This window comes from Centroberyx gerrardi, chromosome 16 (genome assembly GCF_048128805.1).
Source record: "Centroberyx gerrardi isolate f3 chromosome 16, fCenGer3.hap1.cur.20231027, whole genome shotgun sequence".
NCBI lineage: Eukaryota > Metazoa > Chordata > Actinopteri > Beryciformes > Berycidae > Centroberyx > Centroberyx gerrardi.
The window spans coordinates 18,962,044-18,980,300 of NC_136012.1; the positions used below are offsets into that span (position 1 = coordinate 18,962,044).

Genomic DNA, 18,257 nt, shown 5'->3' on the forward strand with positions numbered 1-18,257 from the left:
TTGTCCCAGCTACAACCATGGCGTCAACTGAGATCGCCAGGCAAGCGGTGAGTAGCCTATTTTTTTTACTAAGGATGCTGTTTTATTACTATAAATACATACATTTTGAAACGTGTTAACCTCAGTATATATCAAAAAATATTTTATTATCGCGTTACTGGATGTAATTTGGCATAATTACCACCCGTATTTCCATCCCATCCATTTCATTCCAGTATAGTCTATGGACAATAAAACGCTAAAAGGGCTGCAGCCTATACTCTCAATATAGTAGGATAACGATATATGCTTATCTATATCTTTTAGATTTACCTGTTTGAGAATGGTAGGCCTAATGTTGCCCAGTAGTAAAAAATGTTTGCATTTTCACTGGCGCGTGCACGCTCCACTTCCCTTAAATGGCATACTTTGCATCCTTAATAGCGTTTTGTGTAGCGTAAGCCATTGATTTTAACACTATGTACTAAACTGTATTAAACTGATAGCCTTCTATCACGAGGCCAGCGTTACTACAGCCAGCGGAGGCCATTCATTCTGAACGCTCCCATTTCAGCATAGCTATCGTGCTCATTTCCGTTATGTTGTTTTATGCCCTTGTCAGTCCCGTTAGTTTCAGTCGGGCGTTGTCTGATCTGCATAGAAAATATGGGTAAAAAGATTCTTGCTGGTCAAGGTTATGTGGCCTTAGACATAGGCATAGGCCTGCAATTTGCAGCGCGTGTGTAAAAATTTCCCTGGATTTAGTTTGGGGAAAAAAGAAATAAGGAAGCCACTAAACCCAGAGAAGTCCTCAGAATAGCGAGGTTGTGTAGTTTGATATCCTTTTGCGGCTCATTGAATGAAAACCCACTGTGTAGCTGGCTGTGTGTGTCTCGAAAAGTAGGAATGGTTTCAGGAATGTTGCACTTGCAGCTGAGGAGTTCAGGCTATTTGTCCAGTCAACTTACCCTCGGTTTTCCAAACAGTCCTTCAGCTGTTTAAACCCAGTTTTAACTATCCAAATAATTCACAACTGTTTGACACCATCGGCTTGTCAGGTTATTTTTAATTGTCTCTCAAACTGAACGTTTTTCACATAATGCCTCAAAGCCTAGACTACATTTGACAGCAAAGTTGTGTTATATTAAGCCACATAATGGCTGGGTTGCTGAGGTTTAGATGGTTGAGAGCTTTGACTTTGCCATGTAATCTAAATTCTTTGCTTTCCTGCACCTCATAATGTAGACGTAGGCTGCATAAGTAGGATGCATGGAGATGGAGAGGCTCACCACCAGCCAGCCACACACTCCCACACACATGCACACATCTACTAACATTGCATTTACACTTCGGCGTTTAGCTGTCGCTTTCATACAGAGATACGCTACGTCCAAAGTCTGCAACAGACAGTAGAATGGGTGGAAGTACCAAACCAAAAATAAGAAGTTTAAGGGTCCAAACCAGTGTCAAGATACACATGCATGACATTTTGAAATGAACAATGATACCTTCCTGTACAAGTAGACTGTGGTTTCCAACTGTCTCAGCTGAGTGCAGACAGTCGGCATACAGGAAACAGGAAGTGAATCAAAAAGCACCTGAAAGCTGTCTTCAAGAGAAACATGATCAAATAAGGAGGAAATGTGTTAACGTTGCATTACAGAATAACACTAAAATTATTATTCCATAGGATAACAATCATCAAGCAGAAAATGTGAATTATACTGTTACATACAATCCTGTGCATGTTTACAGGGGTGAGAGCAACAAGGCAATCCATACCCAAACCAATGCAGAAGTTGTTCAGTGATTGATCAGATTACATATTTATCCGATGTTTTATACTGATAAATATTCTTCTGTCTGCAGGGAGAGGGTGCTCGCGCCGTCCCTCTGGCAGGCCATGTTGGCTTCGACAGCATGCCCGACCAGCTGGTCAACAAGTCTGTCAACCACGGTTTCTGCTTCAACATCCTCTGCGTTGGTGAGTGTGTGTCACGCATGAAACTGTTTTTCTTCTCTGTCCTCGGGGCAGAATGGGACTTATTCGCTTCAGTGTACGTCAGGCTTTCCCACTAGATGCAAACCAATTCGCTCAGTGTTTGACCCACTTAGATTACTTTTGGCTGGTCAACCATGGTTAAAGAGGAAAGCATTCCCAGATACAGGGCGCTCTGGTCTGGGCACAGTTAGGAAATCCAAAAATGACCATGGACAGATATTTAATTTAACTATGAGATCATTGATCTGGTGACAGACCTACTCAGCTACTGAAATCAGATTTTTATGCAGGAGAAAATACAAGCCTTTTGCATTATTTGTTAGACATTGAGGAGTATTCTGCATTGCATTCCATCTTATTTTAGCAAATAATGTTACTTCACTGTCATTAAGTGCAGAATTGACACCCACATGTCAATTATTTCTCGCATATCAATTCATAGTAAGCATTTGGCTGTAACAGCATGTAATTTTGTGGACTCAAAACTAATAAAATATTGTGGTTTTAGATAATATTGCATTATTGCCTGCAGCACATAGTAATACAATTCCTCTTATTTGGAATAGGCCATTCTTCCACACATTCTCCTTTTTAAGAGCATGTGAAATGTCCACAAGAGCAATTCAGATGTGCAGCTGCAACCAAGTGGTTGGCCATGTTCTTCCTCTGCCTGTTCCTGGGAGGGTTTTCGTTTTCCATTTTCGTTTTCCAACTTCATTATACACAAAGAGGAAGAGACAGAGCAGACTTCCGTCTCTCATGTTCACACAGTCCTCACAAATGTTTATGCCTGTTGTACACACCCCCGTGTAAATGTTTAAACGTAAATCAAATTTCTGATGGTGTTGCTATTGTATCTTGCTGCCGTGTTGGGTATTTTAGTATCCTTAACAGTGACTATGGTTTTTATCAAATTCTGGTTTTATTTTATAAGCTACATGTTTGTAGTAACACTCACCTGAAAGAATAGAAAATGATTGTTGTCATGATTATTGCAGTAATGTGTCCAACTCTTATAGTAAGCAACCTATTTTTGTGGAATATTGCTGTAATGAGGTATATTACACTATTACATCATGTTTTTAAGCATTTGAGGGTTAGATGCTTTATTTCATGGTAGGATAGTTTTAACCTCATCAACCTGCATTTGTTTGCTATACAGATGCTGAGCCTCCAAACTTAAAATATTCATCTGTGCCGTTTTCTAGATGCATCGAAGTAGTGAAAAGTGGAAAAGGCCAATAATGGCGCATGTATTGCCATAGTTTCAATGGTACTGATGTTATTCATGTTTTGTGTTGGTGGTATTACAACCTGACTTTGTTAACGCTCCACACAAAGTATTAGTGACTCCATTCAGGATTGTGGAAGGAAAGAGGATGTAGGAGCCTAACAACATCTTTTGTTGCAGTCTGTAGATTCTGGTGTGTGACTCACAAAGTAAGCATTTGTCCAGTAGTGCAAGCATGACTTGAGGCGAAGAAATGTGATCTGCAGTTTTTTTTTTGTTTTTGGTTGTGGCCTAAAATTACAAAGAGGGCAGCAAAAATGTAAAGATGTGTAGTTCCACTGGGTCCAAAGATGACTGGAACTTTCTGCACAAGGTTTTTATGTTATTTATGATTCTTGAGGCTTTGGTTGAAATCCCTGCTTTAGACATTCGGCTGTACCCCGGTTCTCAGTGTGGGCCTGGAGCTCGTCCAAACAAGACGCTCTAGTCCTGCCAAATTGCTCTGAGGACGAAAGGCTTCTCCACAGTGACCTGAGCTGTACTCCGAAACAGGAAATAGGGGCAAGGAAACAGACTCTGGCTTGTCCAGTATCCTTCCTTGCATCATTTATTGTGTTTTCTGAGCAATAGTTCATGAATTTGGAACACAGCGAGTAATCCTGCAGAAATGTACTAGCATGCTCAGAGTGTAGGTCAGGCTCTGATGAGCAAAAATAGGTTTTCTTACAGAGGGAGCAGGGAAACTGAGTCAGCTGACAGCCTCCAACAGTGAATTGATGTCAGAATACATCAGCATAAGTAAAACTGTGGTCTGCTGCTATTTCTATTACAGGCTTACAAATCAGCTGTAGCCATAGAATTACCTATCTGTTGTCACATTCAATCTACTCTCACTTGATGAGGCACCAAGTTGTAGTGTTTTTTTACTGTCCTGTCTTTTTGGGGTTCTCTTAAGTAGGTGGTCTGATTAAAATCTGCACAGGAGCTTGAACAGGGGGTTTATATTGCTAAATTTATGAAGAGGTGACAAATGGGAAATCTGCAATCTAATCTAAAACATCAATAGTAGTGGGAAAGAAATAATGATTTACTTAAATGATATAATCAAAAAAGACAAAAAAGCCAGCAGCAGACTGAACTTGAGATTTGTAGGATCCCAGTAACACAATACAGTATTGATTGATGTTTTTTCTGTTTGTGTGTTTCCCAGGGGAGACGGGTCTGGGGAAGTCCACTCTGATGGACACCCTGTTCAACACCAAGTTTGAGGGCGAGCCCACCCAGCACAACCAGCCAGGAGTTCAGCTCAAGTCCAACACCTACGAACTCCAGGAGAGCAACGTGCGCCTCAAACTCACCGTCGTCAACACCGTGGGCTTTGGAGACCAGATCAACAAAGAGGACAGGTAAAGCAGTCCGCTCATCTGTCACATCTTTCAGAAAGAGCGAGGAAAGATGGTTTCTTTTATACAGTGACAGCTGTGGCGTGAGAGTGAGCTTCGTCTTTGCGATCAGTATTGTAGCTTACAAGCCGAAATCCATACTTGAGCGTGCACACAACCTGAAGGAGAAAGTTCATTACTACACACAATTACTCTGAGTTCTCCCAAGCGTTTTTCTGAGCTCAAGTTTCTGTTCGAATTTCATGGAAATCTGTTCATAGGTTTTTGAGATATCCTGCTGACAGACAGACAACAAACTAACAGGGGCAAAAAACATAACCTCCTTGGTGGAGGCAATAAAAAATGTTTGGATGTGCGATAAAGTGATGTTGGTAGTACCTTGGGATTTGTATTATGTGCCATTATATGGTGAAACGGGTCTGAAAATCACACTTCTAGCACATAAACGAACGCGAACAAAGCAGATTCTGGCAATATATAAAAAAACTAGTCATTCGGCTGAATTGTTTTTAAGTGAATCTCTTTCTTTTTGTTTATTAAACCTTTCATAACATAAAGGGATTCAGTAGATTTGCCCTGCTGCCAAGAATAAAAACTCCACAGTACAGTGTTTAGGCTCGTCCTGGTGGTGAAGGGGATTTTAGCCGCCACATCCCCCTGTTTTGGACGCACTTCATTGAACATGAGGTCTTGTTACCGATCTTGCCCTGCAACATGTGATGACTAACCGTTCTCGTCAGGAGAGATCAGAGCGAGGATGATGTCATGTGAGCTCCAGCTCTCCAAGGCCAGCGGGGAACTAGAGCTTAACAGGAAGGCTGTGGTAGTTTCCAGGTTTATACTTTACATCGGTATCAAATCGTGGACCACAGAGGGGATGTGGGCTAACTGCATTTTACACAAGCACACATTCATAGTCATGTGAACAGCCACTGGCAGGGTATCCTATGTACACAAGGTGTGTGTTTGTGTGTTTGTGCGTGTGTCTTTACATGCTTAGGAGAGCAGATACTGGGTGAATACTGCTTTTGCAGCCGTATTCCTTTGAAGCTTCATGTAGTCTGTGATGCGTGGGCTCACACATCTTTTCCTTATGCTCTGTTGGATGACTCCTTAATAAGAAAGAGGCAGTTCTGAGGGCTCAGCAAAGTCCTTATTCCAGATCCTCACTTGCTTATCTCTTCCCCTCTGTAAACTCGCATTTAAAGACCGGTAGCTTAATCCCTCACCGAGGGGTCATTACTCACATTATGAACTATGTTGGCTGAGTAGGTTATTTTATGGAAGGAGTAATAAATTAGAACTTCAGATATAGTCACAAAACTTGTGAAAAGAGTTTTTTTTTGTCCATTTAGCATGTTTAAAACTGCCTCCCTCCTCTATCTTTGACAGCTACAAGTCCATTGTGGAGTTTATTGATGCCCAGTTCGAAGCATATCTGCAGGAGGAGCTGAAAATTAAGCGCACGCTACACAGCTACCATGACACACGCATCCACGCCTGCCTGTACTTCATCGCTCCCACCGGACACTCCCTCAAGTCCCTGGACTTGGTGACCATGAAGAAACTTGATAGCAAGGTGAGCTACCGTACTAGTATCGACCAGAAGATGTGTTTATAACTCAGAGTTTCCTGTAGATGTTTTTTGTGGAGGGTGGGGGAAATTTGGATCAGAGACACATGTTCACTCCTGGATCAGTTCCAGCAGGTGTTATAGTTTAATAATGGCTGTTAGTTGGATATTAATACCATGATATATCGACAACTGTGCAGGAATTACGGTTTTAATAGCTATTTTTAATTGTGGTTTTGATTCTGGGGTTGGCTGAGCAATGAGGCCAGATGATGAATTTTCATTGTATGGACATTTTTTCAGCTGTGAGTGTGTGTGGGGGGGGGGAGCTGGGGGGCACTGCAGCTGAACGAATGTAACTGAATTACTGTTACAATCCAAATGAACAAGGATGGACTTGGCACATCGTAGATATAAATCCATTGTGTGACGCTGCGTTGTTGTAGGCAGCGTTTGATTCAGCTGCTCTAGTCATGGGTCATAAACTTTTCCCCGCCATTTGCTAGCATACAAATTGGCTCCTGTCTTGTTACTGCGTCGGTGTAGGTCAGCTGTGAAATGCAGTCGTCTCGGTGACCGCTGCCTCATTTTTCGGAGGTCCCTTCCCAGTAGCTTATTTGCATGGACCTCCTGGCTTTCGTACAAAGAACCGCCTCACTGTTTGCCAGAGCAGCTGTGCCCCACGGCAAGCTCTCGCAACAGCAGACCCTCTGCTGTGTGCACGTACCGCAGGGTGGCGGTGTGAGCAGGGAGACCGCCCTCCAACCGGAGGACGCAGGTTCAAGTATGCTCTGCCAAAGTGATTTTGAGCAAGTCTGAATCCCTACCGGCTCCAGGGATGCTGCTCTTCTAGCACACCCTGACCTCTGACTTCCTTGTGGAGGGGGGTGAGAGAAAAGAGAATTTCCCTTTGGGGATCGATAAAGTATTGTATTATTATTATTATTGTTCACATGACCCTTAGCATCCCTTGCATCCCCTGTAACCAGTGTTATAGCAGCCAGTTGGAGAGCAAATATTCAGCGATTGTGTGGGTGGCAGGGCTGAAACAGACACTGCTGTGTGGGAGTGAAAGTCTCTCCACTACGGCCAGTAGTGGGTGGATGTTTGAGAATCCCCCTGCCTCTTTCTGATTTTTTTTTTCCTCCTCATTCATACTCTACTAAAGCAAACGCTCTCTCCTTGACTCTGACTCTCTCTGTCCCGTCTCATTGTGATCACATCAAACATGGATAGTGGAAATGTTGGTAAAATCATTGGATTCTGACAATAACCACCATGTTTGGAGAGCTCTTAAGAGACGCAAAGCGCGAGATGGAGGTCTGCTGCCCTCTGCACCGCATTTACTATTTTTATCTCCGTGCTCAAGGATGTGTGATTGTCTGAAATACACATCAGCCTGATTTGCAAACATCCCTGGAGCTAGAGAGAGGCCTTGTGGTATGTTGTAAAGAGACACAGAATTTTTCCAGATTTTGCACCTTTTCCTTTTTAAAAGTATATTCAAACCATCACTACAACCCTGGGCATCCAGTAACCAAAAGGGGCAAACCGGAGTGTGTATACACATATACAATATACACTGTATAATATACTCTCTGTTGACCAGATGCTCTCCAATTGTCCCAGGAGGCTCGGCGTATTTAACCTAGATGTGATATAACCATGTGGCTGAATTTAAGATGCTCACATGCTCCCAAAAGACCAGAATTATGATGTGTAGTGTTTTGTTTAACTATATGGTCCTTTTCAAAAATACATCAGCTCCTTTTCCAAATTTAGACTACACAAATGGAGGTGAAAAAACATGCAGCCGACAGGCAGCTAACTCTAAGCCGCTCTATATTTAGCTGCAAACCTGAAAACATTATTGTTATTGTGTCAGCCTTCTGAAAATCTCTCCCATTTCCCAATGATAGGTCAACATTATCCCAATCATTGCCAAGTCGGATGCCATCTCCAAGAGCGAGCTGACCAAGTTCAAGATCAAAATCACCAGTGAGCTGGTCAGCAACGGGGTCCAGATCTACCAGTTCCCCACCGACGACGAGACCGTGGCAGAGATCAACTCCACTATGAACGTAAGGCTTGAAACTTCTGGAGTGATAATCCCATGTTCATATTTCTCACAGGCTTTCTACTAAACTTTGTTGTATAATGGAGAGGTCGACATTCTTTCAAAATCACACAATCATATACTCCTTCATTCATTATTTACTGTAAATGAGGTAAAGATTGTCACGGCGGTTAGACTGAATCAGCCTTTGTCTTGAGAAACTACAGTGGCGCTTCCTACAGCTTGCTTGTTTGTCATTTTAACACAAATTGCAGTATGCGTGAGTGGCATAAACAACATGTGATACAGACTCAGGACAGGCACGGTCTGTGTCCAGTCAGGCTGTCAGGAAGCCGCCCCACACGGGGAGGAGTGTGTGTTCAGAGCCGCACAGTCAGCCAGCTCACACTGCAGGAAGCCGGCAGTGTGGGAAAGAGCCTGCGACCGCTGACAAATGAGCTGAGGCTGTAGCCGCTTATGAGGATTGATATAGGGAAATGCCATTACTGTTTCTGACTGATTACATGATTGCCTCTCGGCTCTTGCTGTGTGGTCTGACCATGGATCTGCTCCGATAAAAGGTCATCGACCCTCCATATTTTTGTGTTGTGTCACAGCTGTTTTTTGCTGTCTATGAAAACTAGGTGCTGTAAAAATATCTTATAATATGAATATAAATAACATGCAGGGAGTAAGATTAATCCTGATTCCTCATATATACATATAGTTTCACTAATACTCTTAGAATCTTAGAATGATAACATGTAAGCAGAGTTTTAAGCGTGTGTTGCTGATGTGTGGTGTTGTGCAGAGAGACAGTGAAGAGAGTCAGAAGGAGGTCTCAGGTGTGGGTGGCAACACACCGACGGTGCTTTTCCCTCTGCTCCACAGGGCCATTTGCCGTTTGCCGTGGTGGGAAGCACGGAGGAAGTGAAGATTGGGAACAAGATGGTGAAGGCGCGGCAGTACCCCTGGGGGACGGTGCAGGGTAAGTCCGGGTCACATCCTGCACGGGAAACGAGAGGGAGCTCCCTCCCGTCAGCGACTCCCCCCACACTTATTCCTCCTAGACTCCAACAGCTGCAGCAAACTGTAGCGGATAGCCACTTACATAACCTCATTTAGCTGCAGCAGCCTCTCTGCCATTACACAGTGTTATGAGCTGCAGCAGCTCTTAGTGGCCACACTGACTGTGCATTGCAGAGATTTGGAAATTCTCTGTCACGGATGATGATTCGATTGATTTATTATTGACTTCATTGATCAATGCACAGCACAAATCCTTTTGTATATTGCAAATAGTAATCCTAATAGCTCTCAGGACTCTGTGTGTGTGTGTGTGTGTGTGTGTGTGTGTGTGTGTTTGGTAGGCCAGGACTAGTAGCTAAAATACGATATTTCTGGCTTGAGGCTTTCTCTGACATTGGGCTCTGTTTGCCCCTGACTGACTGACTGTGTGTGTGTGTGTGTGTGTGTGTGTGTGTGTGTGTGACAAGTGTGGTGCTTAGCTCATTTTCAAATCCAACTCAATAGACATACCACAGGAGGACATAAACAATATTCGTTTTGTACTTGTATGTTGTCTGCAGGAATAAGTCCATGAAATACTGTGTACTTATGATGCATTCAAATTATTAGCTGTGACATAATGTGTGTAAGTGTTCTGTTATGCTAGTGTTTTCTGTTTTCTGATGATCACTGTGATGTGTCTCTAACAGTGGAGAACGAGAATCACTGTGACTTTGTTAAACTGAGGGAAATGCTGATCAGAGTGAACATGGAGGACCTGCGGGAGCAGACGCACACACGCCACTATGAGCTCTACCGCCGCTGCAAACTGGAGGAGATGGGCTTCAAGGACACGGACCCTGACAGTAAACCCTTCAGGTAGGGGACGAGGGTTTTTTTTTTTTTGGTTACTTTCCTCTGATCTTCTTGTTTCTTCTCTGATTCCTCTTTCACTTTGCATACATCCCATTTCCCGCTTCCCTGTCCACTTTTCATCAGCTCCTTTCATTCTCTTGCTCCATTGCATCAATTCATCAATTGTATGTCTGCCATTGGATGTGTATTATAATGCATAATGATCAAGCTCAGTGTAATGTTGCTGTTCATTCATTTGCATCCTCTCTCCCTCCTGTCTCTCCCAGCCTGCAGGAGACGTATGAGGCCAAGAGGAACGAGTTCATGGGTGAGCTGCAGAAGAAGGAAGAGGAGATGAGGCAGATGTTCGTCCAGAGGGTCAAGGAGAAGGAGGCTGAGCTCAAAGAGGCAGAGAAAGAGGTGTGTGTGTGTGTGTGTGTACATACAGGCATGTGTGTGCGTCATGTTTGGAATCTACCCTGTCCTGAAATGGCATCAGTGCATCACTATTCTTTGTTTTTCTTCCTGTCTTGATTGACATACAACTTCTGTTTCCTCTGTCAACGCCACACAGCTGCACGAGAAGTTTGACCGTTTGAAGAAGCTCCACCAGGATGAGAAGAAGAAACTGGAGGACAAGAAGAAGTCCCTGGACGATGAGCTCAACATGTTCAAACAGAAAAAGACTGCTGCAGAGCTCCTGCAGAACCAAGCGCAGCAGGCAGGGGGCTCCACCACACTCAAGAGGGACAAAGAGAGGAAAAAGTAAGTATCATTCTCCTCCCTTGTGTTTTTATCCTCACACCACAGTTTGAAGATTGGAACAGCCTGGATACTATGAACTTGAGAGGAACAAGGCCACGCATTACATTGACAGTTGTTTACAATCTTTGCTAAATTAGTTTCTGAGCACTGTTAATTGAATTGTGGTTCATGGTTTATGTTTATTGTCCATATGTGTGAAGCTGTTTCTGTTTTAAAGCTTCCTTGGGGACCATACGGTGTGCATCAAACTTTCCCGTTTGCACCCAAAATGTGTAGCTGTATCCTGACAAGAACACATACTCCTTGAGCTTTCAGTCCAGTTTGTGCACAAGTGCTGCAGATGGAGCTTAATTTTGGTCTGTCCCACTAATATCACCAAGCGCTTAGTGGTTTCTCTCTCACTACTTATTAATAATCAACCTGAACTGACTCATTATCATTTTGTAGAGTTGAAGGCGTAGGTGAAGGTCTGGCTAAGCCTAAGCAACAGTCTGTCAGACTGTTCTTCATTTCTGAGCGGTACAGGAAGGTTCCAGTTTCCTCTCCATAATGACACAGAGTGTGGATAGCACTGGATTTATACCAAGAGAGGACTGACTGACCAGAATTCAGAATTCATTACCAGTAAGGAGAAATGATGAGCGGAGACAGCAGTAAGAAATTACTAGCTGTCCTCCCCTAAATAGTTGACAAGTAGCCAACTTTCAGCAGAGTTGGAAGAGTGAATGGCAATCAGAAATCATCACTCTGCTATTAAATGTTTCTGATGGCGCAGGCACAGCCAACCATGAAGTCAAATGCTTTTAACAGAATTTCCTGCTGCTAACATTTTTTTAATAGTAAACATTGCATTAACCTAAAAAGGAATTGATAAATAAAGTGTATTTTTTTCAGATTACAGTTTATATTTGCTACAGTTGCCACGTGGAAACTATCTAGTCTGCCTGTCTGCATTGGAAATTCCCCCCATGCCATCAATTTTACATCAACAGCAGTGACTAATCCTCTTTGACGTAAATTCAGCATACGAATTACTACATCTATATAATCTCTTATTTTCCAAATCCTCTCTGGATAGCTGTAACATTGATACTATTGTTCCTTCCAGCAGGTTTTATTACGTTTTTTTCAGTTCATTAACTCCTGCGTACATAAAACTATATTCCCCTTAATGTGTATCATGCTCAGAGGCAGTGTTTTGCAGCCAGATGTGAGGCCCAAGCATGTGCTCTAGTATGGTTGCAATATGCTGTTGACACTGTTGGTCCCATCATGTTGGTAATCACTCCTGGTTGTGTGTTCAAGCTGATGTGACTCCGTGCCTGTTAGAAAGGAAGAAGACACTTGCACTGAGAAGGTTCTTTTTGCTTTATTTCTTCCCTTTTTTTAATACATTTTCTTTACAGCCACTTCTTCTTTCTCTGAGCCCTGACTGGATATTTTTCTTCTATAGGGGCAGCTGTGCAACCTTGAGTTCTTAAGCTTTGTCTATGGGTCACTGATCAAAACAGACTGGAGTGGACACACACTCCTTTTATGGCCTTGCTTTTTAATTCTCATAATGATTATAATTATGTGTATCTGTATTTAACCTTCAGGCCATAGTCAGTGTTTTCCTCAGTCACCAAAAGACAAAGTCACTGTGTACTGCATGTTGTCAATGTGTCCTGTGAGTGCATGTGTCACCCATGTTGCATCCATAATGTTTTCCAGTTAACTCCTCCCAAACTTGCTGCATGCTGCATGAGACACCTTTCCTGGTAAGGCTTACTCCTTGAGTTAAAGTTGAGTTACATGAAGCTTGGAAAGGTGTTTAAACCTGTTGTTAACTAAATGCACATACATTTTACTTTGATTTATTGAAGTTATTTGGGTGAATTATCTGTGGTACAGTTTGAGAAATGGGTACAGTAATTCAGAGTGTTTGTTGCGGGCCTATATCATGGGTAACATCTGCTGCAGCAGCACTAGAGTAGATCATATCCTTGAGTTGGCAGTGTTTACAGTCTCTGTGCCAGCCACTAAATCACCCAGTTTATTAGACCCCCACCCACCACACACTCCCATTTGATGTACTGCCCCATCTGCCCCCCTAAATCCACAACAATCTCCCTTTGTGACCCTCCCAAGTTCTTTCCTGCCCAGCCATGCTATCACACAAAGAACCATTCAGGGCTGAACTGAGACTACAGGGTCAGACTGGAGCAGCAAACAGCCTCGGGGCCCATCCCTGTTTACTGGGATGACATGTTTTGTTGATCTTGTAGCCATATGACGACCCCTCCCCTCCCTCTTGTGTAGATACAAAAGCCAAATCCACAGAGAGATGTGTTATTTGTTGAGACTCAGCCACTGGGGAGGGTAGAAGTGAGCAGGAGAAGGAAGACATCTGTCTTGCACTCTGTAAACTCCTCAATCAGCTCTGGACTCTTTAAAGAGATGGAAACAAGCTGCTGTTTTACTGATGCAGTCGGAGGTCCAGGTTAGCAAGAAACTGAGCAGTGAGCGAGACAAACTGACAAACAGTTAAAGCTTTGGGGCCAGATATTGGACAGCTTACTTTAAATGTTTGGGTTTTCAGTCAGTTTAATGATGCTGAGAAGTAGCGTCTTAGTTCATGCGTCTTAGTTTCAAATTAACTGTTGAAATACCTTCACCTCTGCACACTCAATCTGCTTCCTGTTGTACTGCCTTGAAAGCACGTTCTCTCCTACATGCCGTTTGGTCACTAATATTGATGTGATGTCATTGATGTGAAAACAGTGTGTCCTGATGATGTTTTAACTCGTAGAAAGCAATAACAGCCCTTCTCTCTCATTTCCAGTTTAGGATTCCTGTAGAAAAGTGCTCCCTTGTGGCCATCCTGCTGTGAATGAGTTTCCACCCCATCATCCCTACAGCACCCCCACCCCCACCCCCACCCCACCCCACCCCCTCCATCCCCCATAATGCAACCCTCCACACGTCCCTGCCCTGTGGAAGACCGCAGCCAATGCGATCAATTGAGTCCTTTACTCAGTCAAACACATCCCGTTTTTATGCTGAATGACACTTTGTCTTTTATATGGTTTTGTACAAGCCATTATTCAGCTTTTTTATATATATATGAAAAATGCATTCTACTCATTTTTTTTGGATTTATGTTCAGTGACTCTTTGCATGATTGAGTGTGCTTTTAATATTAACATACATGACTACTGTTGTGATGGGCAGAAATGTGTGGAGGCTAAAGTGAAACATGCATCGGCCAGTGGGACTTATGTGTGGAATCAGGGTTCGGTGGGCAGATCTACAGTAGATTACAGAATGAAAAAGAATAGAGTCTAGGATTTAGCCGCCATTCATGTAAAGATGGATGATATGAATGTAATGCAAACGCCTCCGTCCTCAGAAGAAAGATCAGCCTAGTTTGACACTCCAATCCAAGTTTGTGAATCAGAAATACAAATTTGAGTTGGTTGCATAATATCCTAGTTGCAGAGCAGTGGGTCTTATTTACTTTTAAAAATCAATTCAGTAATAATTGAAGTAGTTCTTAAGTAATTTTTCATTAACTTAAATTTATCAGTAATACCTGTAACTTGAGATTGTAAAGAAAAAGTCTGAAATATGCTTGAGGCAATAATATTAAAACAAAGTTCAGGGTGGGCTGGTTTTCTTTTTAATTCGGAAATTAAATGTTCCAGTAAATATGTAACTCAGCTATAATCACTTAATATGAATTTATATATTGATTTATATATTGGTATTTATCATGAAGTCAATATGTCCTCTTTGCAGATGTTGTTTCATTTTAGCCTTATGCATGAGTAGATATTAGCCTAATCTCTTCCACTCCTCCCATACCTCATTCATTGTCATGTGTTATGTGCATACTTGTATTAGCTTTCACATTTGCACTTTTTTTTTTTTACACAAATGTGATTATTTTTTTTGTAATATGTTGTCAGTGCAATTGTAACTTTCTTTTTATTTTACTTTATATGAAGGCACATTTTAAAGTCATTCATCCTAGTAATAATATCCTATGTCCTAAAGGGACCAGTATTGTTTTTATCAGTGTTATACGTAAAAGAAACCTTATCTCAAAAGAAAATAAAGGCCAATTTTCACCAAATAATGCAATTGTGGCCATAATCATTGTGTATGATCAATGTTGCAGTATTGGATTAGATGAAACTTTAATGATTCCTGTGGGGAAAGTGGGTATACTTGATTTGAATGATGACGCGTTTCTGGTGATTCTTGTTGATGTCCCAAATTTGAGCCAGTGCTTTCCAAGTCTGCCAGACAGGCGCTCCTTGTAGATGCCAGATGAATGTTGATGCTAATGATCTCTATTTTAATGAGTTCCTCTTCCCTCACATTTGCATCTCTAGAGGAAAGTGTGGGTTTTCAAGAAATGTAATTTCTCGAAACCTCGCACCAAATCAAAATTGTGCTTGTATTATGTTTGGTAGATGCATTGAAATGAGAAAATGACATAAAATGGGTCATCTCTGTTGGCTTACACATGGTCATACAGGGTGCAGGTATGACACCATCAACCCCAACAACTCATGTATTCCTTGTTTTGCACTGCTTTGGGACCGCAGGATGTGCCGGGGTTAAAATACATCAAGGAGAGCGCCGTTCCCTCTTAATCCTCGGCTCACTGGTCTGTGTGTATTCACTTTCCTTTGCAGTAATCCCTGGCTCTGCACTGAGTAGGTCCTCAGCCCTCGAGCTTTGCTAAGGGACCAGCCTTTGTGGGTATTGAGTACCCCAGTTGTGACCAGAGGCTTTGTGGACCCCGTCCTTCTGGGTTTCTTAATCATTATCTGCTCTGCATAATCTGTGTTAACGATTTGTATCTGTGTTTCACAGCTGCTCTAACCTCATGTACTCCTTGAACAATTTTAACTCTTGCTTACTGCCTATGCTTATGCTTATTTGTCTATGTGTAGTGTTTCTTTTTTGTTTTTGTTTTGAGTTTTTTGCTGTGGTGGTTCTGATGACTAACAACACCTTTTGCCTTTTACTTGTTAGTGAGATAATATACACATACACACTTCTTCATTTATTGTCATATTTTCATCGTGAATAACTATTTTTGCTCACTTCAATTTTCCACAGACAATGTAGACAATCAAGTATAATAGAACCACCTATGAATTTTATTCAGTGTTTAGATCAAATTAAGCTGCATCACAAGTGAGCGCAACATCACCCTATCGTCATTTTATACACAATATACTGTTGTAGCTGTAATCATGGGGCTTTTAGCACTTGATACTGTCTTTATGATAATGAAACCTAAATCTCTTTTTGCTCCCTGATATCACTTGCGCTTCTAAATCTTTGACTCTTGAACTTTTTGTAAGCACTTCCGCTTGGGCAACTCCTCTAACCTGCGTTTCTCTCTCTCTCTCTCTAGCTTCTTTTAATCTGTCTTGGCCACCTGAAGAGGGGATTGCAGCTTCAGCAAGAACTACCAATACCTCTTCCTGTCTTTCTCACTGCATCAACCTGTTTTTATTCTTCCATCTCATCTCCTTTGTTGAATATGGCCTTATGTGGACTCGCATGGTATTTTTGACCACCTAATCAAGCCAAGCCCAAGCAAGTTGGGAACCCTGCACAGCTGAATCTGCTGTTACATCTTATAGTCTTATAGTGTTATACAGATACTAGGCTAGTAGGATCAACAGTTGATGACAGTAAACAGAAATCATCAATGGGGGTTCACACAGTTACATGATTTACAGCTAAAACCTTTATTTGATCTTTATTTCAAACAAAATTGCAATGACCTGCACTATGCATTGTCTTCTTTCAATGGGAAAGCTGCTCCCTAATACAAAGCAGCACACTATAATAACACACTACTGAAACATTAAAAATTAACTCATCGAGAACAGCAGCACTCATTGCACTATGTATAATGTGTTACATAGTATAATGAGTGGTAATGCTTTAATTTTTGTTATTTTTTTGGTTCAGTTTTAAATGGAAAAAAGCTTCAGGATTCCTGGAAACATTCTTGAATCATTAAATCACCATGTGCACAAAGTAGGAAACAGCAAAATTAATTTATCATCACGATCATGCAAAAGCCAAAGCAATATTTATACTGAGCACTTAATTTGATAAATTATGGTGCCCGTGCTTGAATTTCACAATTGAATACCATGGAGGTCACATTTAATGCCCTTTACACATCGTGCTTTAATAATCACCAGCCTATTCTATATTTTGCATGCATCTTCTTTTTATTTCATTACTTCTGTGATCTTGACCTTTGCCCCGCTTGTTGTTTTATCCCTTAATAACTCCGTTTTGCAGTCTATTTCCCATCCATTGCTGTTTTGTTCAATTGGTGCATATTACTAATGTATATTTGCTCTGTCCTATAATTTTAGCACCCATTTTGCCAAATATTACTATAAGATGGAGTTGAACTGAATCCCAGATAGAAGTACTGAAGAATACTCATGCATTTATATAATTTATAAGGATATATTTTGTGTATTGAAGTGGAGACTTGTTGTTTATGAACTATGATCTTTGGACGTGACTCTGAGTGTAAAGTAACATTTTGGTGTCAAAAATTGCCATACATTTTTCTAGCATCTGCCATCACCTCTTGTAGTCAAATACTCCTCCACACTACAAATTACTCAATATCTTACTGTAGTTTGATTCCGTTGATGTACATTTTCAATAAAAAAAGAAAAACAATCCAAATATATTAAGCTTTTGTCTTTCATTTCCAGTGTTGTAACCTAACTGTTCTGTCAAATATTTTCCCCTGGGAAGTCAAGTTCACCTCAACCTCAAGCTTATGAACAAAAACAAACTAAAACAAATAAATAAAATAAAGAGATTAGATGGCAGCAAATTAGGTGTATTAAATAAAACAACCAACAATTACAACATCACAATGTACTGAACATTTGAAGTAGAAATATAAGAACTGAAACATGAAATATATGAATTACAACATGTATACAGGGTGTGCAAAATAATAGTAGTAGTGCATACCAAAATGAATGAATACTAAATATGTAGCCTACACATGAAAAATGCGTTATACTTTTTTACTATTATAAAAAAAATGTCAGTGATTCTTTGCATGATTAAGTGTGCCCAGTCCAGTTTGTTGTTCATATGCACCAGGTACTATAGGATCCCATAATACTAATGCATGCCATAATAGAGAAGTCATCAGAGAACTTCTTATTATTTTTCTTTTTTTTTTTCTTTTATTATTAAACAAAGTAAGTTTCACTGACAGTATGAAGTGAACTGAAACTGAATGCATTTACAGTACACCAGGACTCTAGCCTCTGCGCGCTCTGTGCCCACTGATGCCGTGACTGCAAAGCATCATGGGCCAGTGCGGT

General features: G+C 41.4%; 1 protein-coding gene across 4 annotated transcripts; it reads left to right on the top strand.

Moving 5' to 3' along the window:
- Window positions 1–5: 5 nt before the first annotated feature.
- On the top strand, window positions 6–17,602 carry septin6 (septin 6). 4 transcript variants are annotated; one of them, XM_071895034.2, is made up of 11 exons: window positions 6–47; window positions 1,849–1,963; window positions 4,423–4,618; window positions 6,008–6,194; window positions 8,108–8,269; window positions 9,136–9,232; window positions 9,963–10,131; window positions 10,395–10,527; window positions 10,682–10,872; window positions 12,178–12,229; window positions 13,697–17,602. In XM_071895034.2, exons 1-10 carry the CDS (start codon window positions 18–20, stop codon window positions 12,179–12,181), a joined length of 1,284 nt encoding a protein of 427 aa, XP_071751135.1. In that variant the 5' UTR covers window positions 6–17; the 3' UTR covers window positions 12,182–12,229; window positions 13,697–17,602. The 4 variants fall into 4 exon arrangements, with proteins under 4 accessions (XP_071751135.1, XP_071751127.1, XP_071751104.1 ...); XM_071895026.2 differs by lacking the exon at window positions 12,178–12,229 and adding an exon at window positions 12,586–12,632; XM_071895003.2 differs by lacking the exon at window positions 12,178–12,229.
- The last annotated feature ends 655 nt before the right edge of the window (window positions 17,603–18,257 follow it).

Excerpts from the sequence above, each read along its gene's own strand:
- septin6 (XM_071895003.2), top strand. The coding sequence starts at position 18 with ATGGCGTCAACTGAGATCGCCAGGCAAGCG. Across the intron at positions 6,195-8,107 it reads TGAAGAAACTTGATAGCAAG|GTCAACATTATCCCAATCAT; the intron begins GTGAGCTACCGT and ends TCCCAATGATAG. Across the intron at positions 8,270-9,135 it reads AGATCAACTCCACTATGAAC|GGCCATTTGCCGTTTGCCGT; the intron begins GTAAGGCTTGAA and ends TCTGCTCCACAG.